At 33.1% G+C, this 27,817-nt stretch overlaps 1 protein-coding gene across 1 annotated transcript in view; it reads right to left on the reverse strand.

The window, feature by feature from the left end:
* The window catches only part of LOC112596905 (serum response factor homolog), a 73,072-nt gene extending 45,476 nt beyond the window's left edge, over window positions 1–27,596 (reverse strand). Inside the window, exons 1-2 of the mRNA XM_025342742.1 lie at window positions 26,199–27,596; window positions 24,059–24,322 (exon numbers count right to left, since the gene is read on the reverse strand). Coding sequence (XP_025198527.1) covers window positions 24,059–24,322; window positions 26,199–26,621 — 687 coding nt within the window. The 5' untranslated portion in view covers window positions 26,622–27,596. The remainder of the gene's footprint in view (window positions 1–24,058; window positions 24,323–26,198) is intronic.
* Between the last annotated feature and the right edge of the window lie 221 nt (window positions 27,597–27,817).

A 27,817-nucleotide genomic window follows, 5' to 3' on the forward strand; every position in this document is an offset into this window, starting at 1 on the left:
GTCGGTAGTCGCGCGTGTTGGACGCAATAAGGAGTCTGTCTTATGTGTATATTAACTATATTAAGAATATATTTTTTTTGAAAAAGATCACAGTTCGCGTATCGTTATTCGCGATACACTTGTCACCTGATTACGCATAAGGCAATCTTTTTGAAAAAATCGAAAGCACTATAGTATAATATTATTGACTCCTTTGAAACCGTACATCTGATTATTTTTACATACATGCGCATCAAGCGTCAATCAGCAGCTGTAAAATCGTTGTTTGTACACGCGTGCTTACTGCTTACTGCACATACAGAGCGATATTGTAGAGAGAACACCACAAGTTTATATACGTATTTTACCCCTTTTTTCTTCAATTTTGCGATTACTAAAATTTGATTTTTAGATTTTCTAAACATACTTTAAGACCACATATTTTCAAATTCTCGATATTTTTTGTACTATTTACGGCGTGTCTTCCTGTGGAGACATTAACTATTCTATCTATCGAATGACTTTAATGATAGCCTCGTCTTTTACTGTTAATTGAGGCTATATAGTAACTCGAAAATTTTAGGAATTAATATTGATCTATTAATATTTGTAAAAATGATTTAAATAAATTTTTATTCAATATTCCATTTAATTTATAAATATATTTGTGTGAAACCATTTTTAAGGACTTATATACCTTCAGTATAAAAACTACTTGTTCGAAATTTGAATTAGATACATCAATATTTTTTAAAAATATATCCATTTAATAATTTACAGTGAAAAAAGAAGGTCCTTAATTTCAAATTTGCAAAATACTAGAGAAGGTTGCATGCCCATAGAATACTCTTTAAGTGACATAAATAATCTTAAGAATATAAAAATATGATCTTTAGTATATTTAAGCATAACAAAAATCTGAGTTTGAACACATTTTTTATTAAATGAAAAAATGAGGTCAAGTATGTTTGATGAATCATCCTATGCATAATTCAATTTACATTTTAGTATCAGAAACATATTCAAAATTTCCAAACATTCAAACACAATTATTATTGGCTCCGCATACTTTTTTTGACAGCAAAAATATACGAACAAATAGGAAAAGTTAATTTAACGCAGAAAAGTATAAACAGTTATTAATAACTAATTTCGATAAGTAATTTTTATAATGATTAAATGATTAAAAAACAATGTTTTATATCGATTATCATAAACGTATTCTTATAAACGTAAATTGTATGGTGCATTCAAGAGAAGAGGCTTTGGGCCTGAACTCCTCACCCACCCTGAACAAAAATCCTAATTACTTGTCTGATTTTATGTCCAATATAAAAAGATTCACCCAGGGTGATAACTGCCTACCATCATCTACCACCACTCACCAGTAACTACCACCAGGTATGTCGCTAATAACATGCCGTGTCATTATGTAAAAAACGGAAACGACAAATTAAATAAAACAACTTTGTGTTTTTATGCTAAAATCTATCACGACGATTCTTGTCGTTAAGTTTCGAAAAAATTCGTAGTATAAATATAGAATAACTATGATAATAAATTGATCGCTCAAACAGTTAGACTGAAACTGAGAATACAATTCACCATCAAGATACGCGTATCACAAGAACCAAATCTGTGACGGATAAATTGTATATTTAATGGAAATAGTAAAATTCTTTTATGAATTTATATTAGAATAACGTTATATTGGCATCAATCAAAAATCAAAACATAAGTAAAAAATAATTTCAGTGACATGTGTTTTTAGAACAAGAAGCACAATAATACAATACAACAATTTAATTGATGTCATTAAAAAAAAAACCATTTCGCTCTTTGTTGCGCCATATCCTGCAGCATAGTTTCAAAGCGCCCACATTAAATATATTATTTCATATTATATTTGACGCACTAAATTACTTAATACAATATTCCCGACAACACATTATCATTTTAATGTAACATCATACGTATCTACCGCGATCGCAAATGTAAGTAATAAATACATAATACATAATATGCTTTTAGATTCATCATGGCGGCACCAGAATAACAGTATATTTTCGGACTTTCCTCATACGAGAATGATCAGTAGAATTTGATGCAACGGTGATGCGTTAAAACACTTTATTATTTCATGTACAGAGTGATTTGTTTTCATCAGTTTTTAGATAACATTTAATTATTTTTATTTATACGATTTTTAAAATTTCCAATGATTATATTTTTTACGTTTTTACATTTTGTATTAATAAAAAATTATTTATGTCTATATATTCTGAAACGAAATAAATTTCTGATAATTTTAATGTATGTAAATAAAAAACTATAAAGATTATACTAATAGATTATAACTTTATAAATAAATATTTTGGTTTAGACTGTTTAGAAACGGTGAATGTGAATAGTTATTACTTATTAACAAGTAACCTATTGAACGCCATTAAAACTACTTCAACGCACGAATATTTGAATTATTTCAGAAGATTCGTGTACTTATTTTGACTTTTGAGAATATGATCTGGATTCTGGACTCAGAAATATTACTCCCAAAGGCTAAAATTTCGGTTCACTATACATATACTCAACTCAATTGGACTCAAATTTTGCTCGAATTAGTAATCGTAAGCACAAAACGAAATATTTACTCCAGTTACAGTTTTACATAACGGATGATTGTTCTATCCTTGGAAATTTTTTTTCTAATAATTCGCAAAAGATTAAAAACCATTTTTTCTTTTGTATTATGGTAAGAAATTCGCTCACCTCTTTTTAAAGTTTTGGCAAAACCGCTACTGTAAATATATTCATACTGTATAATATAGATTATAGAACACAATCCGTACAGAGCACCAACTGTGCTGCAGGGTCATCGTACACCACTTAGTGCATGGATACGACGATGGAATAAAAGTAGCGAAGTGCTATAGAATATTATGTTTTTATATTATTATTATTATTATGACCGAGCGGCAGAAGAATATAATACGAGAAATATATAATAATAATATGATCGCGTATTATATATAGCGGGCTTGTACCTATACAAGCGGTCTGGATGACACGCGCCCCGTATTCATGCCGCATCGACTCCAATTATTTTTTTTCACTACATTATACAATATTATCATTATTATATAGTCGAGGTACTCAACTGCGGCTAATGCGCGCGCGTATCTCCTATGTGTACATACGGACACACGCCGCGGCCAGCCTCCGATAATGGACTGCTGCGATTTAATGACGGAAATATCACTATATACCTATACCTACCTAAGTATATGTGTATGTGTGTGTAATTATTATATGTCGAGAGATACGAGTCGTAAGTACGAGAGCTGTAAATTGGATGCCGCGCGTACTACACTTACATATTATGTATATAACGGAACGACGAGCGAATATAAGTGCGTTTTTGATTTGGTCAAAATTAATAATTTTGAAAAAAAAATGGAACGTCCAATTCGCCGGAAACGCGCAGTATAAAATGTTTGGATAATAAGCCGCACGTATTATTTTAACAGGCGTAGGTACCGTCGACTGCAGGTAACATACAATATATTATAAAATCGTAAATTCTTTGAAATCATTTTCGACCAGATGGTCGTCGTTGTCGTCGTTGGGTCGTCCACCACATAATAGAGAATATTATTATTATTACGCATGTGTATGTATGTGTAGAGTGTACGCGAAAAAAATAACTACACAACTATATATTATTATTATATTGTAGGTACCTATCCATAATATATACAAAGACCGTGCATTATAATCATTATAACTATCAACTGCGCCAGTGTCTGTGCTACAGTGTAGAATAATATTATAGGTAAATACTTTATACCGGTGTGTACAGATTTCATGTATAATGTATATAGATATTATAGCTAATATATAGGTAGGTACAAGAGATCGATAAAAATTTTCAAATCGATTAGGGGTTTTTTAAGTTTAAAAAACCACTATTTTAACGGCAAGTCAGCGGTTTTACGGTTTTTTTTTTTTTTTATTAATATTTATTCGTGTGTCTGTGTTTTATAAACGCCGCTGCTGTAATATTGATCAATCTAATCTGCAACCGCCTAATTTTATGGTTTTTGTGCAATCGCAACGTACATGCTATATACGTATTTTTAAAGTACATAATAAATTTAATTATAAATATTATATTTAAGTACAATTCACGTAGATGGTATATTTTAGACATTACTATTTTGTATTAAATGTTTAAGAATTAAAATAGGTACTAACCTTAAAACAGATTACAGACGCATGTAATTTATTATATTACATTTAAAATTTTTTATTTGATTTATAAAAAAAAAATCTTACTATAACAGAATGTCAGATCAAGTTAAGGTTTTTTATTTCACAAAAAAAAAGAGTGAAGTATTATTACATTCCAATCTGAATAAAACTGGTTAAGATTATCTATATGTGTAAATTAAAAGAGACACGCATAGACAAAGATAAAATTAATACCATACACACACAAATACACAACACATACTTATTGTAAATAGTAGAAAAAAATAAATTGGAGTGAGTATATATTTTATTACGTTTTGCGGTTTAATTGACCGTTGCAAATTAAAAGTTTTAAACTTAGTAATTATGAGTAAATACGTATAGCAAACATAAAAAGTCGTATCCTGTATAGATATTACTGTCAATCAAAACAACCGTTTAAAAAATAGCACTTAGTTGAATCTTTAGAATTTTTTCAAGAGTTAATTATTTTCTGTCACAAAAGAATTAATTTCATTAAAAAAAAAAAATCAATACCTAGTACTATTTGTATGACGTAAATCAGTTATACAGTTATATTACATAGTATTAAAATAAAACATTATTTTTTTTTTTTTAATGTTTTTGGGGGAAAAAATGTAAAAGCTGACACTGATGCGAAAATGCAATTTTTACTAAAATAATATTTTAAAGTAGTATAAATATATATAAAATAATATACGGTATATCGGCAAGTTTTTAATTTTTTTGTAATTTTTAATCTTAAACAATTTTCAAATTTTATGTAAAAATATTAACAAAAACAATAACATTTCGAAAATTATTAATAATCCGGTGAAATAATATAATACAATTTGTCGGAAGGTGGGCATATTATAGTTTATATTATAATATACTCTGTATTATAATATTTTACAAATTCGATTCCTGTGAAATCAAACGTTACAAAGTGCGCGGAATAGTCTTGTACCTATACGTTTTAAGGATAAAATGGTTCAAAACTTGAAACACATAAAAATAATATATTCTTATTCGGAAAACTCGTTTACTTCTTTTTAACGTTACTTAATTATTATAATATTAACACATAAATAATTGTTCGTTAACTGCAGTCATGCAGTCAGTTCTCGACTCTCTCTGCAGTTATTAATAACAATAATATAATTATTACACGAGATTAGACAAAACGCATCTGTAATAATACCTAACCATACTATACATCGTAATATCATTAAATTTAGGTACAACTGTAACATAATCATACAATTATACGACGTACGGTGTTTCGGATTTCGCACTCGCGGGAATTTTCTACACAGTTTGAAATGTATTCACAATATTGATGATCGTGATGAGAATAAGTATAAAAAAGATAACTATAAAAAAAAAAGCTTATACGCGCATACCAGCCACACTGCGATAAAATTGATGGACGCGGACGACAGTTAATCAGGCGCGAATAGATAGACAACAAACGACTGGATGAAAACGTATACCGCGTTCGCTCGCGCGCGGTTGGAGGCTAAACGCCACCACACTGTGTCTTGAACGCTGTCTAGATGACGAAGCACAAAATGTGTTGGATACAATGCTCTCAAATTAGCTATATATTTGATCGCGGTGTAAACGATTTGAATTCAATGTTTCTCCAAAGATATGACTCACGACTGTATATACACACACACGCACTCGTGTAACATTTTACAACGACAACAACAACAATAATAATAATAACGTAGCGTTTATGCGATATAAAGCCAATTAAGATGGAAAGAAAAAAACCATTCAATATCACTGCGGCACGTTGCTACAACGTTTATTGTCCACGTCGCACGCTGTTTACACAACAGTATTGTACCGCGGTTACGGTCATCAAAAGCTCTGGTAAGACATCACGACGTGTTATTAGACTTGGGCCGTTCCGTTGTATTTACCAACGATTGATGTAAAAAGAATCAAAAAAAAACCTGCGCGATATATATACTACGTATATGTCGTATATGCGCTTATGTACAAAGTGATTTACCATAATAAGCACGCTTACCTTATTTTTTTTAAATTTAACATTGACATTTTTTAATTTCTGATTTTCAAAATTTTTTCCTACCACATAATAAGCGCTATTATTTAAAAAGACAAACACCTAATTTTCAAATAAAAATCTCCTTTTATAAAATATGTAAGTTATTTAGCAGATAATTTTTCTCCACATTTTAAGTATCAAAATCAAAATTCTAACTAGTATTTTTGTGTCATTTAACTTTGTGTAGTAAATAGGTCTATAGGGATATTGGTTGGTAATATAATTATAAGGGCTATATAAAAATACTTAAAAAATTCTAAAATTCACATTTTTAACTACCTCATTATTAAATTAAAAAATGGGGATGAGCAGGCTTGGTGAATCACTTTGAATACAAGTACCTACATAGTACCATTGATTATAGAATGATAGTACACACCTACAAGTTTATATGTGACACGTTGATTAACGTCGTAAAGTGTTTTTCCTTCGAAATGTATTATCTTATAATATTATAATATTATATTATTACAATATTATACACTACATGCAAGTGGACTAACGTGCAGGACTGTGCTTATGTTAACTGTTAAGTGTCGTAACTGACTAATTAAATTCTTGTACGTTATAACTTATAATTTATATTCTTATAATATGTTTGTTCGAAAATTATCCGCACATGTCTGCAGGAGGTTAAGGAAAACGCATTGCAATAATTGTGCAACGTGTTTTAATTCAACAGGTCCGATGATTGTTGAGTAAACTACGACAGCACAATACAAAAACAAACGCATATATATTATAATATAATAGTTCATTCGTACGTCGCATTATCAATAACATTGCAGTCAGACACTCCAATAATATTAGTAATAACTAATAATTAATAATTACCTATTATAATGCGCATAAAGCGGCCAGTCGGCTAGTATACCGGTATATTATGTAGGTATACGGTATGCAGCTTCGGTAAGTAAACAGATTTCGTTTTCAATTCAGACCACCGACCGTGTAAAATTTTATAGGATATGCACTAGAAATATTCTAGGGATTTTCGGAATTTTAAGAATCGTACGGTATTTCGATTGGTAGTTAAATACTCAATCGAAACGACCAAGAACTGGTTCGGTCACGTGCGTGTTTTCCTTGCAGCAGTCGTGTCGATAGAATCAGTGGCAAAACAGCATTTTACCCGACAAAAAGACATTCTCATATGTAACAAACGCGCTCGCGCTCGCGCGCGCGCGCACACACACACACACACACACACTGACTGGCTATACACGAGATACTGGTATATGTGTAATAGCCATCGAGCACACGTCGTTCGGCACTAAAGTATATAAGTACATTACATTAATAAACGTATTAGCTCACACGGTACAGCAAAGGTGTTCAAAATCTTTCATCGCATAGGTACATCTCTTAGCATTTTAACGGTTCCGAAATTATCGAAGACGTAAAAAAACGTAATGTTTCAATGCGTTAATAATTCATATAATAGATGTATTGTACCTACGTATAATCGTCATTTATCAGAGTATAAAACGAATAAATTATCATGCTTCGCGACGCCCTTTATGGCCGCGACACAATACGTTTGAACATCTCTGTTTCACGGATTATATACGACCGTATAGAAAAATGTCTAGAATTCGTTTTCCAATTTTATTGCTTTCCAGCGGTGTACCATCCTCGAGTTGATAAATTGCCGTTTTAATTTCGCCAAAGTGGGCCGAGTTGACATTTACAGTTCCGGTGCCAGAAGATTTGCGCGGTTTCGATCTACGGCGGGGGCCGATTTGAAAAACGTAAGAAAGAGACCTTTAATTATATAAGTCAATATTCTTTTAACCATCCCCTATACAAGCGGGCGACTAATACGTTGCAATATACATTTACGTATTTACGTACAATACACACGTCACGTATATACGATATGTGCTTAACGTGCGAATTTCGCAACAAGTAACAACATAAAATATATATATATAACATGTTTAATAATATAATACACATAAACGTTTAACCGTAGTTGACATTGAATGCAAACGACCTATTAGTCGCGAAAAAAACTACCTAGGCCGTACACACGCCGCATATAAGTTATATTGTTATAAGTTAAAACCAAGGCACAATATATACATATATATACATTTAATACAACAGTCTAAATTCTAAGACAACGAAACGAGAAAAAAAAATTACGCACACATTTATAATAATAATAATAAAATACGTGACCTAGTATACATATACTCCACAGCAGCTAATATAGTATAGCGCACGCGCGAATATAGAACAAAAGCTTCATAACAATAATATTAATAAGTAATAACAATCCCTCGCAGCGGCCCGGTGACATTGCGGGCGCGCGCGCAGATCAAACGATTATTATTATAATAATAATACGTAAAACGACGACGACGACGACGACCGCGACGTGGCCGCAATAATAATAACCACGCGATAAGTAATAATAATGCTTATAACATATTATTATTATTATTATTATTATAAACGTACCTATGACTCGATTAATTATTCGGTTCGTACGCACACACACAAACATATAATATCCATACAGATATAATGCGCGTATATACTCAAGTGTTGTTATATACCTATATAGTTGTACGGATTATAAAGTATTATATTATTATGTGCATACGGACGACGGTGGTTTGCCTGGAGAACGGGTAAAAAACTATATTGCAAAGAGTGGTAGTCGACGACGGCGAATACAATGGGCGCGGGCAGAAGTGATACCCTGTGAAAACGACGACGACGACTGCTGCTGTATAGTTATAGCTACAATATCGAAGAAGAAGAAGAAGAAGAAAAAAACCCAACGGTAGAACAATGAAGATCGCCCTCTGTCTTTTGAACGCGTTTTAATGGCCTGATGCCGCAGTATCGCGTGCACACGCGCATCATATTATATAGAGTGGCGCGCGCCAGGCTCGCGCGCCCGTTGCAGCGAACGTATATTATATTATGCGCTCCACGGCGGCGACGGCGGTGGTTTTTATATTTTCTTCTCCTCTGGCTTATTATTATCATTATTATTATTATTATTATTATTATTGTTACTATTACTATTACTATTATTATTATATATTATTATACTTTCCCCCCACTATATATACTCGTGTGTGTTCGTATATAAGTACACCAGACCCCATTGTGCATCTATCACGCGCGAAAGAAAGAGAAACGAAACACCGCAAAGAATATTATATGGAATCGCTCCGCCATCGCCACCACCGTATAATAATGTAGAATTTTTTTTTTTTTCTATCATAGAACAATATAATATAAAGACCGATTTTATTATGTGAAATTGCTAGGCAGCCGCCGCGGGATAACGATGCGGAACGATCAAAAACAATAATGTCCTTAAGGTAATAATATACTATACATAGGTACTCGAATAAAAATATATTACCTACTTGCCGTTTACGCGAAAGCTGAGTAAAATTTCAACCGTGTGTATTCGCCGTTAGTTGAATTCGTTACATTTGTGCGTATTGATTTCTTATTGATTGTATTAATCTTTGCGTTTGCGTATAGGTACAAGCTTTTTATAATGACACGTATGCGGCAGAAGACGTTCACTGTTCACAGACAATTATAAATTAATATGTGATGTATTTAATACGCATAGGCAAACGAAATTATTGATCGATGGCCATCGACCATCGCTAATAAAATACAGAAAAAATTGTTTTAAGCGACGAGATGGACTTTTAAAAAGGTTATTTGATGCTTGCTAGTTAGCAATCAGAGATTTTAAGTATTATAATATCCGTCGTGGAGTTGATTACTTTGTTTACAATGTGGAGATTCAAGTCTTAGCGAAGTGGCATTGGAAACATATATGTATGTAGATACGGCGAGGATGTATAAAACGAATATCAAGATTTAGTTTAAAAAAAAATCTATAATGACTAATAATAGTATAATAATTCAATATGACAGTAAACATATTTTTTTTTATTTTTTAAACTAAACATAAGTGGTTTAGCAATATAACATTTTATAAATATTTCAGTCGAGGAAGATGTTTTTTGTCAACACTTTCAAAGTTCGAAACTAACATAGTGATGATTTAATTATTTTCATCCAAAAACAATGTCGGCGAGTATGGCCATTGTCCAATATCAATACTTTGAAAATTATCCTTGAACCGGAATAAAAAAAAGTATAAAGTAGACATTTAAATTTTAAACGAAAATAAATAGAACTTGAACTTTTTTCGGGAGCGTCGTCGTTTCTATCCGTCAGTTTTGGTTCGAAATATTCGAATAACTTTTTAAACACGACGAGGATAGGGAAACCGAAAAGGACACAACGACAATATAAATGAGTTGCACCGCATGCAGGAATAAACTATTCCATACAAACAGAGAGATAATATCCTTATAGCATGAGAGTTGTGTGATAATAATATTCCGCGCGTTTTTTTTTATGGTCATGTTATTATTCGGTTTTAATGATATCGCTAATCTCGTGCCCGTTCGCCCTCGTCCATCAAGTATACATACACACACACAAACGCCATAACTGTACAAGTATAAGGAGTAAAATTATTAAAGTATTGACGAGGTGTGGCGGCCACAATAATGATCGGTCGTTATCGTTCCATTGTTCATACATCAAAACTATCAAGCAATACAATAGAATTGCACGATAATGACCGATCGTCATTATGTAGCGACATCTCGGTAGGTATATGTATATACAGGGCACAAGCTGCTGGTACCCACACGAGGACTTGCGCGGTACCCATTTTGTTTATTATTTTATATGATATATATATATAATAAATAATAATAATAATAATAATAAATAATAATATAATATAACGTACGCGGTCGCTCCGATGAAAATAAATCTTCGGATTGTACGTGTTTTGGCTGGCGTTCGAGATACAAATGACTTTTAAGTAACATGATGTTATTATTTATTGTAGTTGTAATCGCGCGCTGTACACAATTCGCCAATTAATTTATGTGAAGTCGCAAAATAGATAATAAGTAACACTGTAACAACCTGCGTGTGTAATAAGTAATTCTATCATTTAGACGGAACGCTAAATCGTATTTAGTAACCAACCCGGTATACGTGTTATAGCCACGGTATCATGGTAAACCTGAACTTGGTATTTGGTAATACCACAAAATATACGAAAATAGTATACATAAATTTCTTAGGCTAGGTTATCACTACACCGTTTCGTGTAAATAACGTGTTACCAACATTTTGTTATCTATATGATAAATATACGAATACGACGACATGAGTACATGACGCTTTGTGGTGTACAACTGTGAACCCTAGTTTTTTGTAAATTCTAAAGTACTATAAAAGTTTGAAAGCTGAAATAGCTCGAGGTAATTCACGAGTATAAGTTTCAACTTTGGATCTATGTATGTAAAGGGCTAATGCTGCAGAAAATGTATTATTCCAGTCATCCAGCCCATCCAGGAAAAGATCATAACTTTTAACGAAAGGTAATTTTTAATTTCTTCTGCAGTTATTTCTTAACCAACGTAAGGTAATATGGAAAAGTGTTGATCACTTGAAATTTATAGAGAAAACTCAAATCGTTTTCGAATAAAACAATCGTTGCTTCAAATTTAATACTTCACCGCCGAATACACAAAGTTGTATGACATATCACAAATCTTTCTTTCAAAACGTTTTGACGTTTATTCCAGTAATTTTGCAAAATATTGTTTTTTCTGAAAACATGTATAGCGTGGGATAAAAAAAAATAATATTATTTCAAAATAGTAAAATGTATTTGAGTCGTTTACGCAGGTATTATCATACATTTATGTACTGTAATAAGTAAGAAAAATTGTTTCTGGAGCGCTTTTATACACAATTATAATATTTTATCCTATTAGTATACCTACCTATAATATCCACCGTGTGACGCGTACACGTACGGTATACATTGTAAGTTCCAAGGAACTTGAAACGGGTTTACGCACTTGGATAAAATGTATGTTAATGTGTCACACGCATACACATATATACATATACGCACATTCTAGAAGGGTATTATTTACAAGGTCTTTGGGTTGTTCGGCGATTAAAACTAGTCTGAAAAATAACTGCGAAAATGGAAAATACTAGTATAGATATATATATATATATATACCTATATAGCGTGTGTCACCATATAAACGTTCCCTTCAGAATATAAAACACTAGCGGACGCGCGTGCTATGTGTATATATATATATATTATATATATGTATTAACACTTTGATATTGTTTCGTTATTTTAAACGCTATATATATGTAATATAATACATAAATACAAAATATATATACAATAAACGATAGATCAGTGTTTTGGTATGATTTATAACGATGTATATATATTATACGACTGTCTATGGCGAACTCTTTTTTTTTTGCTTCGAACAAATCGCTTTTCAAATCTAAAATAAAAAAATAAAATAAAAATAAATACGATTTTTTTCCGTAAGAGAATATACCAGGATTGTTGTTTGGGTAAACAAAGAACGGATGAAAAAACTGTGTAGGTATATATTATATTATTATATGATATATATAAATGCCAATTCATCACTATACGACGACACTTGATGACTGTACCGAGTATATATATATAAATATTTAATATATATATATATATCGTCGTATACCTATACAATACAGTGTACACAGGCATTATCAATCACAAATGTTTATCGATCGTGTCTAAGATTACAAGTGTATAATTTTATATGTATATAAAACTATATAATTGTATATAGTAGAAAATCGTATTATATTAGGTTAAATATAAAATTGTCTATAATAATGTAATACGCAAACGTCATACTCCACCGAAATGTTCACGTATTATTATTTTTGTTGCGTATATATGTGTTTATTTCGACGATAGTTCCAAATTTTAACTTAAAATAAGAGGTATATACATGGAATCCTATTTTAAAGTAAATGAATATTATGAAATGTTGACATCATGATATTATCCGTATATAGAAAAACTGTAGAAAAACGTCTATCTCCGCAGTTCCCGCTATGTCGATTCGCTATAGAGGTGTCTTCGAATAAACAATAACCATTATTATATTAAGAAACATTAACGATTTGAATCGTGACCTATTTAAATCGATAAAATATCAACGACCAGTGTCAAAATCATACATAAAGCTATATATGTATACATAGGTACATGATAAGTGACACATTGAGTAGGTCACACAATTTAAAGGACGCAAGTGTTGTGAATCGCGTGAAATTGAAATCACTGCAGGCGAAGTAAAGAATTTATAACAATATAACGAACAAGTAATAAAACCATAAGTAAACCAAAGTAGAGTTTTTCTACAGAGAGGGTAAATTATTAAAAAAACATTAATAATTGATGTAATTTATTTTTGAACAGTAAAAAACCTATAGGTACATTGTTAATTTTCAGTAATGATTAACATCGATACATATTTTTCGGAAAACCTGCAGAAAAGTAATAAAAAAGGTTCTTACACAGTTATATTGTGTTGAAATTAAATTTATACACATTAATCATAATTTTGGAGGTTTATCTTAACGAATATAAATTGTATATACGATATTAAATATATAATTAGGTACCTATCTATTCAATTGTTATTCGTTTATGCAATAAATCTATAAAAGGTATTCTCACATAATTATACCTCTATTTTTTCCAAGAGAAATCAGAAAAACGTATGACATGATTAATAATATATATTGCATTCAAAATTAAGACGATAAAAATCAATGATTAATAGCAATATTAATATTGTATTAAGATATTATGTTTATTCAGCTTGTAAAAACAACATATTTACGTGAGTAACTAATTTATTAATACATAATTATTTTAATACGTATTTATAATGTAATTAATTGTAATACCTAACTAATAGTTAGGAAATAATCAGAGTGCAGTTCTAACTGCATTCCTATCGCTATTGGTCAATTACAAAAACTATATTCAATTGTTTACATGTAAAATAAAATTTTTATATTTACGGATCTTGCAACCAAATTGTAAGTGGGCCTTACTTATATATTAAGTATATAGTTTAATAGTATTAGCTCGATTATAAATATATAATAGGTATATATAAATAATATGTTCAGATAAGTTCGTGACGAATGTCCACATTTAATAATTAATGAGTAATTTTGTTTTTGTTAATAACAAGTGAAGTCTATTGTTATCTAAAACAACTAATTGTATAAAAAAAATATTTAATAACAATAAGGATTCATAAAATGTTAGTCTTTTAAAATCAATGTTAAACTCAGAAATATAGCACAATAAAAATTAAGTTTCAATCAAATATTTATCAAATGTATATATTCCTTTAATTGGCTTGGCTATTGGTAATTTCACCATTAGATTATAAAATTACCGATAAAGTGATAAATAATAGTAGGTACTAGGTACCTATGAAATGTCCTGTTTTTCACTTTAGTCGTAACATAAACACTATTTAAAAAATATATCACCTGTAAATAAATCTCTCTACCTATAATAATAATTTATAGATACACTTCTTACCAATAACCACTCTTGAGAATAATATATAGCTGTAAATGTATTTTATTAGATAAAATAATAATCATATCCGTAAATGTCAGCTATGTAGATATACTGAGAATAAATTATAAACAATAAACATACTATGGTTAAAAATTAATTAAAATCGAAATTGAAAACCTATTTGTCTAAAAATGTATCTCTTTGATAAGTAAACAACAATCATAATAATTAATAACAAAACTGTATAAAAAATAATTAATACAAAAATCGTGGTTAGAAGAGATGGGAATTAATTTTATTCCAAAACATGGAAAAGGGACAGCTCTATAAGTAATTATTGCAAGCCGTGAGGTTGATTTTATTTATTATAGGGCATAATTAATATAAAATATTTTCTAACAGCGGGAATAAACTTTAAAATTATATGTTATAATTAAATATTCGATTTAAGTTATCAACCGACTCCCACGTGATGACTACACACTACTAATCATGTTGATTTATGTATTTTTAACCACTATAGGTCATTCTATAGGTAAACATTTAAATTTTAATACGTATCATATTATTTTTATTCAATTTAAAAACAACTAGGTATATATTTATACGTATTAATGTAACTATAGTGTTATACATTTAATTGACTCAATCCAAAATCATACTCACCGTATATTTTAAATAATTTATAATCAATTGTGTTTTATATTTGGTTTAAGTGTATACATTATCCGTTTTTTTCGTACTTCACCCGTAACATATTATATAAATCGAAGATAAGGAGGTCCTCCTCAAGAAAAATATTCTTCGCAAATTAAACGTATATTTTTTACGTTATATGTTATGGCATCAAATATGTTTGAATATTGGCTTAACAGATATATTATACTCGTTGAACCCGATCAATCTGCATAATAATATAATAATGTATATATTATAATGATATACTATGATAATATACCTAAAAGATATACCTACTGCATGTGAGAACATCGAATTTTTTTTCAAAACCGAACTGCAGTAGGTGTGTATAAATACGATAAAATAAAACGTATATAAATAAAGTTGCCTATTAAATATATTCCTACTCGTTCATAAAAATGTATAAATATTATTATAATAGATGCCGCAGCGACAGTAGACTTCGCGCGATGGCGTCGGTAATAATAATATGTAAAATAATAAAAAAAATAGTGATAATAGTAATAAGTGCCTATATACACACTTATATAGATAGACACGTAAACATTTGGTTGTAGGTGTATTTAAATTTGTTTCCCTCGCCCGTAGGGAGACATGCGCATAACAGCACGAAAACGCAATACACGCACCTTATGCGTATAGTGTATAAAACGACGGGGGAAATTTCCTTGGTGAATTATTTAGGAAAAACGAGCGATTGATAATCCCACGATAGCGATCATCCTGCAGCTGGATCGCGAGCCGGCGAAACGCGTGATAGTATACCCATACGGTTAGGTTAGGGGCTTAAGGCTCGAAATTTCAAATTTTAACGCCCAAACACACGCCGTTCCCGAACAAACCCACTGTACACAGTTGGATCGCTGATGATTTTCGCACCAAACCGACACGCGCTGCAGTCTGGAGTGTGGCAAACACGCTAAAAAGAATTCGAATGTAGTCCGTAAAAATGTCCGTATAAATCAATGGCGTTACGAGGGTAGGCTCTTTTCCTCCTTTGAGCTGTTTTTTTTTTTACGTGTTTAATAGGTTTTTTACGTTCTACAGTTGTTCCAAATATCGTTATAAGCTTAAAGCTAGGCAGCGGTTAACGGTAACAGATTTATACAAAATACAAATCTCTCTCAAACACAATAGATCTAATATTAGTGATGTACATACATTTTTTTTTTTTTTTTGAAAATCTCCCCCTCTCACTTCTTTCACACCGCTTCACTGAATAACCTCTAGATCCGCTACTGCCGTAATGTAACGCACGAAAGTTGGTACCTATACGCGCACCTATTGTACAATACAAGACACCAATTATATTTTATATATGAAGGTACACACCGCGATGTCATATAATTATTATAATATATAAATGTGTTGGGTTTCATTTTCTCCTCGTGCTGCTGCTGCAATAATAAGCACTGCTGCGGTTTTCCTCGCGGGTGTACCTATATACACCACGTCGTTGTCGCCGCCCGCCCATAATATATACCGCCACGGTGTACCCACCTGTATAGTGTATATTATAGACGCCTGGTATATCCGCCGCTGAATATAATATATACCCCATAGGTACAATCTAATTGCCTGTCATGACGTCTAAACAATGAAGCAATGAATCCTAATGAATGAAGATGTTGACACTAAAAAGAAACGACGGACGTCTCCATCTCGGATATATAAATTTGCTATACGCGTCCTATATACACTTGCGTACACATTATTATATGCGACGCACGCATTCAAAACTATAACAATTCATTACACAATTATTTCGTTTGTATATCCGATGACGACGAGACGGCATATAATGGGTAGGTTCCTACCTATACATAGTGTGTTATATTATTATAATAAACGCGCGGCATACGGCCGTTTCGAAATTGGTACAGTCGTATATATTGTTAAGTTGTACATACGTAATATCGTTATGATAATACTACGAAAAACCTTGGAAACGCGTTTTACTCCCCCCCCCCCCCCCGACGACTGCAGAGTTGCAATTTTCGTGTCGAACTAGGGCTGCCAAACTTTAGGTGGATTGCACTTTTCTGTTACTGGACCACAAGTAAATGGACATTTCGAGGAGGTTTTTCTGATTTTTATACGGCGTATAGGCATCTTAATAATATTACGTATATTTACTAAAAACATATAGATACCATTCCGTCATCACGCTTTGTATTGAACTTCTACGTATTATCAATGTGATAGTAATTGTCGAAACGCTACTTTTTTGTATTTATAAAAACCACGCCCAAAAAGGAATAGATAAGTAATTTTTGTCAATACTCAATCTTATATATCTAAGACTTTATAATTTTTATATTATCCATTTTATTACGTGAATTATTTGCATTTTTTGTTGTAGTACTGACACTAGCATAAAATAAATGCAATCCAACATAACATGATACGGATAAACGGCCGTTAGATATGTTTGAACATAATAAAAATAATGTACTGTTAAATAATAGTAAATTAAAACATGAAGAGCTTTTGATATATTGTTAATTATTATTAGAATTTCCAATAATTTAATTTAATCAATTGCAAATAAGGTACAATTGGGTTGATCGATAGTACATCAGAAAAAGCAAGAAAAGTTTGTTTATAACTTTTATTATTGTTGTTATTTTTAAATAGATGCGTAACGTTTAATTTTCTCATCATAAATACAAAGACTTATTTATCAATTAAACTTCGACAACTATGGTTATTAGCTTTAGAAATTTGTTTTTGTTGTGGTAGCCAATAGGATACGGTACTGGTTTAGATACTATTGACTGGTTTAGTTTTCGGAACACGTGTTCTCGTATGTAGGACATAACTTCGGCGCTAAAACCCGGGTGGTCACCCAAACGAAAGCTACTTGCGTACAATATTGGATGATGCTTGACTACAGCACCATATGGTGACTGCGGCCAAACATTAAACTACATCATGCAAACATATTTATTATATTTTATAATAATTAATTGGTTAATTAGAATCAACAGTTCTCATATTAAAAATCATTGATCATCATAGCCAATCATTCCCTTAAAAGAAACCTAAATACTGTGATCATAATATTATGTTCCTGTAAATCGTCTTAAGAATGATTTTTTTTTGGGGGGGGGAGCGTGCTTTAAAGAACAATCGAAAATAACTCAATCATTGAACACGCACAGTGTAGAAATATTACTGATACCTTTCTATCAATTACAGTACTGTTATATGAGAATGGTAAATAAATAAGAACTATTTTAGTTGAGAGCACGGAGGAGGTCCGAGTACCATTGAATGTCATGGCCACATGCCCTATACAGAGGACCCAAAGTTCTGTTTTACAAAAGCGCAATATGAAAGCTAGTTATACGGCACTGGATATCTCCCACCCATCGCTGTTTACGGTCTGTTAAGTTTTACGAAAATATAGTCTTACGCATACACACTATATGTCTATATCCTCGTTTTGCGAGTTTATTGAGTAATGAAGTACACAACGATTAACACAGACCGAGATATACGCGAATGTATAGATAGGTGATCTATAATATTATGTTTAATAATAAGCACGTATGTTTCAATTGAATCGAATAACAGCGCAATGACGCTGCGTTGCGGATGCAATACTCCACGTTCTATACACATGAACGTGTTTTCTAAACATTTACACGGGTATAGTCGGTTATGAATTATGATTGTACAACGGTGCAACGCGATATTTCGTTTGTGTAACGATAAATAAATAAATAAATTATACGTGTAATATATGGTGTAATAATTATGCGAGACGTCAAAATCGTCATTGCACGCGCCGTACAGCAGATAATAAATAATATAATAAAATATAAGGTTATAGACGTTATATAGTGCGTACTTACCTGCGGTGTCGAGTCATATAATAAAGATGAAAATCGTTCGACACCGTTGTGTCAATCGTACATATAAATGTATGTGTGTGCGTGTGTGTATGTGCAACACCTATTGCATGTACACATAAAACACGAAAAGCTCATGATGCAAGGTGCAATGTGCGAGACTAAATGCACTCAAAGTCAAAAAACAACCAAAACTCACCTTTATAAGGCCAAATTATAGCAATACATAGGCACCTACAACTACTACACGGCGAGTGGATATAATAATATGATACATTAAGTCTCGGTGTAGTCTACGTGCATACAACTGCGTCGGTCAACTAAACACTAAACATCATACATAAGCATTCGTACACGCTCGGTACTGCATAATTCTCAGGTCGTTATAAGTTACATGGCATACATTGTTCGGTCGTAAAGTTTAAAATATAAAGATAAACCGGTAAATTGGTAAAGTATATCTTTTTAGGTTTAGGTAAGTGTTTTGTTCGTAGCCTCGCAAACGTCTGTAAACAGAACGCACATCAAAAATGAACTGATATTTTTATCTAATCATCAATTGCGCCAAAATTCTGTTTGTATATTATAATACACTTTGATACAGTCGAATCTGCCACACCTGTAATTATTCTAGATCCGACGTATAGTTTGCGACATGTACACGTGTGGATGATGGGTAACTCTAAAAATGTCATCGATATTTGGTATTTCAAAATTCGGCGGTTCCGCACGTAGCAATGTTTATAGATAAATATAATGTGGTTTTTACAAAGTTAGCCCTCAAAAAACGAGTCAGAAGAACCTAACAAGATGGTATCGGATTTCATGATTTTTTTTTATTTTCATTATTATAAAATAATATATCATAATGTCTCCACTCCCATCGCCCTGCCATTTGATATTATTTATTATGATTTTCTAAGACCAGTATTTATATAATAATAAATAATAATAATACCTACGTGTATGGTGCGTGTGCGTTGAACGTCATACATCATACGACAACGGTTTAATTTAATTATTCGCCATTTTGTATATATATTTTCCCCGTTTGTACATCATAGCATCGTTTTTTTTTTTTATACATAAATGTACTATGCACGAATTTGCCCATCGATATCGAGATGACCTCACAGCAGCGAATTAGTTACCTATCTGAAATATCTACACGATTTTGGTGAACCCCCTCCCCCAGCCACGGTTGGAAACCTGGGTTTCCTGTTGAAGCTTTAGCTGTGTACTGCCGCGACGAAGAGCAGGAAGAACCAGTGTCCGGCCCGAAATTCTTATTCACGTAGTACTTTATGCCTATTGTAAATATAATCATTAATGTAATATTATTCTACAATATTATAATACGATATTCCGCACACGCTTGAAAATGACAACAACGCGACGGCCATAATGCGCATTTCCGCCGCGCGCGCAACAGCTAAGGAGTCATCTACAGTCGCGCGGCGTGGCACCTGTTGCACACGTCGGCCGTTTCCCTACAAATTATCATCGTGATATTATATTTTACGCGCGTTAAGTTACAGACACATATTATTATATTAATACATTATGATATGCTGTGCGTATAATAATAGAAAAAACCGCGTATAATAATAGAAAAAACCGCTCCGGGGCGGTGCAACAGCAGCAGCAGCAGCGAGCAGCGAGGTGTGGAGCAGTAGGAGTATTAAACACATGGGACGTGAACATCTGGTCGGTTTCGGGCCCGTCTTCCCGTCGGCTTTTCCGACGAGAGATCCGCGCGCGTACGTTTCGCCGCTCCAAAAAATCCGCCGTTTCCGGTTCTGTCCCGGAGTTTCGGCCGGAAACGGCGCTCTACGAAAGCGAAAAACCACGGCACGTCCGAAAAACGTTTCACAACGCGCGCTCTCCGGTCGGTCGCGCGTGGGCTAAACCTTTTTTCACCGCGTGTGGGCACACTGGTTTCAAGTGTAACACACTATTTGAAAACTTCCCGTCGACGCGGCCCGCGCGCTGGTGGGCGTCTGCGGCGCTCACGTAATTATTGTTGTGCGGACGGACTCACCGGTAGTGGGCGACAATAATATCGGACATGAATAAGAGTATGTGTGTGTAGCCTTCTATACGCATATATTATTATTATTGTATTACGATCGTGAGGCGTGTGCGAGTCTGTGTATCGACGGGTCGCCACTGCGAATTGGGAAACGAAATTAAAGAGTAAAAATGTGTACATACTCGTATATAATATGAATTTAGGTGTATTATATACAAACACACACACAGACACACACGGGCGCGCGCGAAACGACCGACGACGGCGGCGATGACGACTACGTCCCACGTCTTATCACACGCCCAAAATTTCGAAAAAAAATAAAGTTGCGCGGCCGATATACACGTCATTTTTCCGATTTCCTAACGAGTTTTTGTCATACCGCACGTACGAAACTCTTTCGATCGTTATTATAAAACCTCAATTCGTAGTACAGCTGAGAAGCGTTGTAGATTCTTTATAATCATTTTTTTTTTTTTTTCAAAGAATATTATTACTTTTAAAACGTATACGAGGCCACGATGGACAGTGCTGAGAAGTGGACGCGGCAGGGAGATACAATTTTAAAACATTTCAATATAGTCAGTTTTCGTTTTATTATCGTTTATAATAATATATAAATATTATATTAAATAACATATTATAATATATGTACTCACAGTTGATCGTAACGACATATAATAAATATATGTGCGACGCACGACGTATATTGTAGCGAATATGTATAATATTACAATTAACTATTTTACCGATAAATATCACAGACTTGATAACAATGGTCTATAATAGTAGGTATATATATATTATAATGATGTGAGGGTAACACCTATATAATAAAAATTCGGACTAGACCAAATGACGTATTTTGTTATCGACAATAACGATTATATATAAAGTTAATAAAGACACTGTTCTTATTTTCTCTCTTAAACGTACAAAAATGTGTGTATATATTATATTATAATATATACATAGAATTTTCTCTAAAATATCTTACCACAATAATAAATTAAAAATATAAAATATATATACGAAAAATAATAAATATATAATATACAACGATTCGATTTTTTTGTTTTTTTTTGTACAAAATAATAACTAAAAATAATACTTTATATATTATTATATATAAAAAAAAAAAAACAAAATAGTTTAATATTTACAGGAGTACAAAACGAGAGAGAGAGAGAGAGAGAGAGAGCTAATAAATACGCGTAATTACACATGATTACCGATAACTGCAATTTTTTTTTTTTATATTCACGATTATTTATTAATTTTTTTATTCTCTATCAGTTTCTTAATCGTTACGCGATCGCAGCGTCCCGCTGCCGCCGTTCTCACGACCTACGCACCGCCGATGCCGCGCCGCTGTTTACCGATCCCAGGCACGTAGTCGATATTATTATTACACTTTATTATATTATCATTATAAAGGTAGGTACAATACGGCGAGGTCCGGTTTTTTCGATTATCGTGAAACGTAATAAATCCATGGTGATCCGTGCCAGTTAATCCCGTGGGAAAACCAAATGGGGCAGCGGTGTCGGCGAAAACCGCCCGGGAAAAACGCGTAGCAATCGCCTAGGTCGCCGTCGCAGCCACTGCAGCAACCGGTCCACGCGCGTAGGCATAATACTATCATCATTGCGACCAGCCGTCGCCGCCGCCTACGCACGTGCCCGCCGCCACTACCGCCCCCGCATGACCAGCCGACTGTTTTAATATTTTTTAATAATAATAATAATAATAAAAATGACGATAACGACGATAATTGACCAATCAGCGGGTGAACCCTTTATATTCATCACCAGACGTCATCCCGCGAACGACCAGACGGCAATGCGATGTACATAAATATTTGAAAGAAATGTCCGTCATCGACGATTAATATTATTTGTATTCCCCCTTCCCCACATCCCTCAAATTAAATTCGAACAAACGTTTAACTACACCATGCAGGGTTGCAGGACACCGAAAGCGGAACGCCGTTAAAAATTATACATCTTTTAACAAAAAAAAAAACTTTCGGGACGGTGATGATAAAAAAAAAATTGTAGTTTTGATTTTGAACACGACCCGGCAGTAGTAGAGTTGTAGTAGAAGCGATTTATTTAAGCTCATATTATTATATATTATAATATATTTATAAACTACAACACAGCAAAAAAAAAATAAAAAAAAAAAAACATAACACACAAAGCAAAACACACTGCAATCAAACGTGGACGAATAGGATTTGCCTACGCTGTATAAGTTGGCGTGACAATGTTCGGTTGAACCCATTGCCGGGGATAATCGCATGGTAATTGCATATTATCTTATAAAATAGTTTTACTTGTACAGACATAAAATAGTTCAGTCTATTTTTTTTTATTTATTTTTTTTTTATTTAAAATTTTCTATCCCATCAATGTTGGTTCGACTGAACATTACCGTTGGTTGTGTGAATGGGATGCCATGTGAGGATATTGGTGTAGTGGCAGCGGGGAGGTGCACTGTTGCTGATAGTTGGCTGTGTGCATCAGTGGACTGGGACTAGATGAGGGTATGAGATGAGCAGGCGGGGACATGGCCATGATGTGTTGGGGATGGTGTTGCTGATGGTGTGGATGGTGGACAGGACTCTGTTGGCCGTACACAAACTGCCTTACTTTGGAATCGTGGTCGTCACCAATGTTGTAAGACAGATCAGTCTCCTCGAATCCAGTTGCTGACATGCGTTGGTCTCCTGAGTTTGCACCCGATGAGGACGGACACGGGTCTGGTGAATTTAAGCATGTTTGAATTAGCGCTTTGCCAGCTTCTGAAGTAATCATCGGCTGTAACTTGCGCGTGGCAAAGGTATAAACATGTCCCGTTTCAGATGCTACTAATAACATCACTTGAGTGCCTGTTAACGTTGACAACTCATATGCCTGCAAAGAAAAAAACAATCATATAATTGTGGTGAAAATAAATCAAAAAATAAGAAATAATTTAAGCAAATATTCAGGTAACACAATATTTTAAAATAAATATTATATTTGATACCACCCAGTTCAATTATTAACAGTAATATTATCAAGAATTCAGGAGTTCTTATTATTAAGTACGATACAATAAATAGACAAACTGTAATAATATAAATATATCTAATACATTTTACAATCAAGTTAATAGATTTTATATGTTTAGTTAATAGACATTAAATGGCCAGATTGAGTTTGTACGTTTATTTATAAAAAGTAGGTAAATAAATATTGTATTAAAATTGAATAATAATATGATCTTTCTATAAAAAATAAAACTATAATTATTATTCATGATCCATGTCAAATACATATAAATGATTTGAATATTACATTGAATAAGATTATAATATACACTTTTTTAATACAAAAAATACAAATTTTAATTATTGGAAATTATTATTCAATTGACTTTGAAACATTTAAAATTAATTAACGGTATTGAATACTATAAAAGTAACAAATTTCTCTACAAGACTATCTACAGAATATTACAATTACATCACTATATTATATTAAATTATTATCATGATAGAAAATATTAATAATTAATTTAAGTATAAGGAAAAAATCTATTAACCAATCAAATTGTCTATCAATACAAGACAATAAATAATATTAGTTTCAATTAAATTCAAGAAAAAAAAAACCATTCCTATATCAGAGTAAATATAATATGTCTGATTTATAAAAATATATTTATTAGAATAACAAATGTATGTTTAAAGTTTTATCAGAAATAAATTATACTTGCTATAACATAATATACTCGAGTAATAAGTTTGTTTTTAAATATTTTAATGATAAAAATTATGATATTAAGTATTTCTACGGGTATTTTTTAGTTCATTACTTTTGTGATTACATGAGTAATAAGCTTTAAAAATATACCTATATTAAATAGATACAAAAGAAGTACTGAAATGTAAAAAATCTGCAAACTAGTGTCATACTTAAAAACTATAACTATAACTTTTTAGTTATAAGCTAATATACTAAATATAGGTAGAAATCTAGTAACAAATAAGTTCTTAATAAAAAAAAATAAAAAAATACATCTACTAAGAATTATTCCAACTAAAAATATGTTTTTTTTCTATTTAAAGCTTATTTGCTACAGATGGTGGTCTAAACATATGAGTTGAAATACACATCTGTTGGTTAAAATGTCATTTTTTATCATTATTTTGAATTGTAATTTTATTTTAAACATGAGTATTTATATAAATATTTTAAAATACTTAAGCTTTTGAAAAAAAAAATTATAAATATGATAAAGAAGAAATTGACCATCTGTTTGACAATTTGAATCGTATGAAGGTCATTTTATTCCGGATTTCATTCTCATAAAGTAATATAATAGGTATAAATCATATGACAGATAGGTATATCAACAAATACAATACTTAATTTTTAATTATGTTAATACACTAACGCCAATAATTACAAAAACAGATAACACGCAAGAAATTTAAAATAAAAATGACCATTAATAAACTCATATACAAATTTATCGTTTTAACGTGAATCGATTGCAAGTAAAATATTTACTTCGATAAAAATCAATAAACAAATAAAAATGTAATACCTACAAAAATCTGAATCCTAGGGGGAGAGCAATCAAAATTACTGGCGATTGAGAATTTTAATGATTTTTTTATAAAGGACAAGTGAGTATACAACAGACAATCCAATCGTCCACAGAGTATGTAGGTACCTATAGATAATCAAAATGGAATCGAGTGCTGCACGTCGGCGGATTTAACGAATTCTCAACACTAACCTTCTTCATGATGCCGGTTTTCCTCTTGGAGAACGTTGTGTATCTGCGCAACTTATTCTCAATGTACTCCATTTTGATTTTCACACGGCCCTTGGTTTTCTTGCCGTTCGACGGCGACACGTCCTTGACGGAGGGTGGCGAAAAATTGTCGTCGACCAACCGATGGTGGTCGGTCGGTTCGTAGCACATGTTGGTGCCGGGGCCCATCGTTCGCTTGATGCCGCGCTGGTGAACAGGACCGCCGGGACCGCATCCCATCATGGGCGGTGTGCGCGACGTGGACGGCCGTTGCTGTTGGCCGCCGACGCCGTTGTTGTAAATGTCCGACGGGTCCAACAGCGACATGTTCGACGCGTAACCCATGCCGAATCTATTGTCGCGGCCGCCACCGCCAGACGCACTGTCCATCGCTGTCCACCTCATGCACTTGACCGCCTACGACTGGTCATCCACGCACTGCACGCACACGCGATACGGTCAGCGCCGGCCGACCGCGGAAAACGGCGAGTACGATACGACTCACTCGCGTTTTCCTATCCGGGGGGAGGGGAGGGGAGGGACCGGGACTGGGACGTGATTTTACTTGGGGTCCGCGAGAGACCTAGGACTTCGGGGGTACGGGTACACGGGAACAACAATAATAGAAAATTTTAACAAAAATAACGAAAACAAACGTCACTGATAACAACGGCCGCGGCACTGATAACGGCGTGACACCGGCGGTGTGCTGTTGCCACTGCGGTGAAGATACGAACGGTTATGCCGTCGTCGTCGTCGTGTTGAATTCCACAGTCGCCCTCCCGCCACGGCACGAGTACGAGTAATTCGACCTGCGTCCGTACAATAATAGAACTCGTGGCGCATGTGCCGCGCGGTTTTTCTATTTTTAAAAATTTTAAAAAATTGTACACAATATTCTCGGCGGCGGTGCTCCGGGCCGGATGGTCGTCGATTATTTCATATATTTATATTTTATTATAATATACATACACCGCGGCGTACGAGTATTTTAAATAGGTGCACGCAAATACGCGATGGAATCAGCGGACAGCGTTTATCGCCGCGGCACTGTTGCAGCCTCCCGCACACAATGTCAGACGAACACAGAACACGCGTAAAAATCAAAAAATATAAATGTAATTTTTTTTTTTTTTAAATATATTTATATATTATAATCGATGACGGTATAATATTGTTGTGTCGCACGACGACGAATTTTCCGTCGTAAAATCCTTTTTATAATGTCGATAAAAAAAAAAAAAAAAAAAACGATAAGGCGCGTTAAGTCGTTACGGTGTGCAGCGCGGGCACAAACTACACGTGTGACACGTCCATGTGTAGACGACGGAATGGCGCAAGACGTGCGTACTATAATACCCACTACACACTACGGTCGTCGTCGTCGTAGAAAACGAGTCGTGTCGTCGGACCGCGGTCGAAGTCGCTGTCGGTCGAACGGTTGTGGTAACGGCGGCGCGGACGGCGGTCGAGCGCTATCGTATATTATTATTTTTATTATTATTATTATTATTATTATTATTATTATTATTACATTGTATATTATTTCGTGCTGCCCCCTTCTCCCGGGCCACCGCGACCTCCCCCGCCGCCTTACTTGC

The sequence above is a fragment of the Melanaphis sacchari genome, unplaced genomic scaffold (assembly GCF_002803265.2).
Source record: "Melanaphis sacchari strain LSU unplaced genomic scaffold, SCAv2.0 Contig36_pilon_pilon, whole genome shotgun sequence".
NCBI classification, from domain to species: Eukaryota; Metazoa; Arthropoda; class Insecta; order Hemiptera; family Aphididae; genus Melanaphis; species Melanaphis sacchari.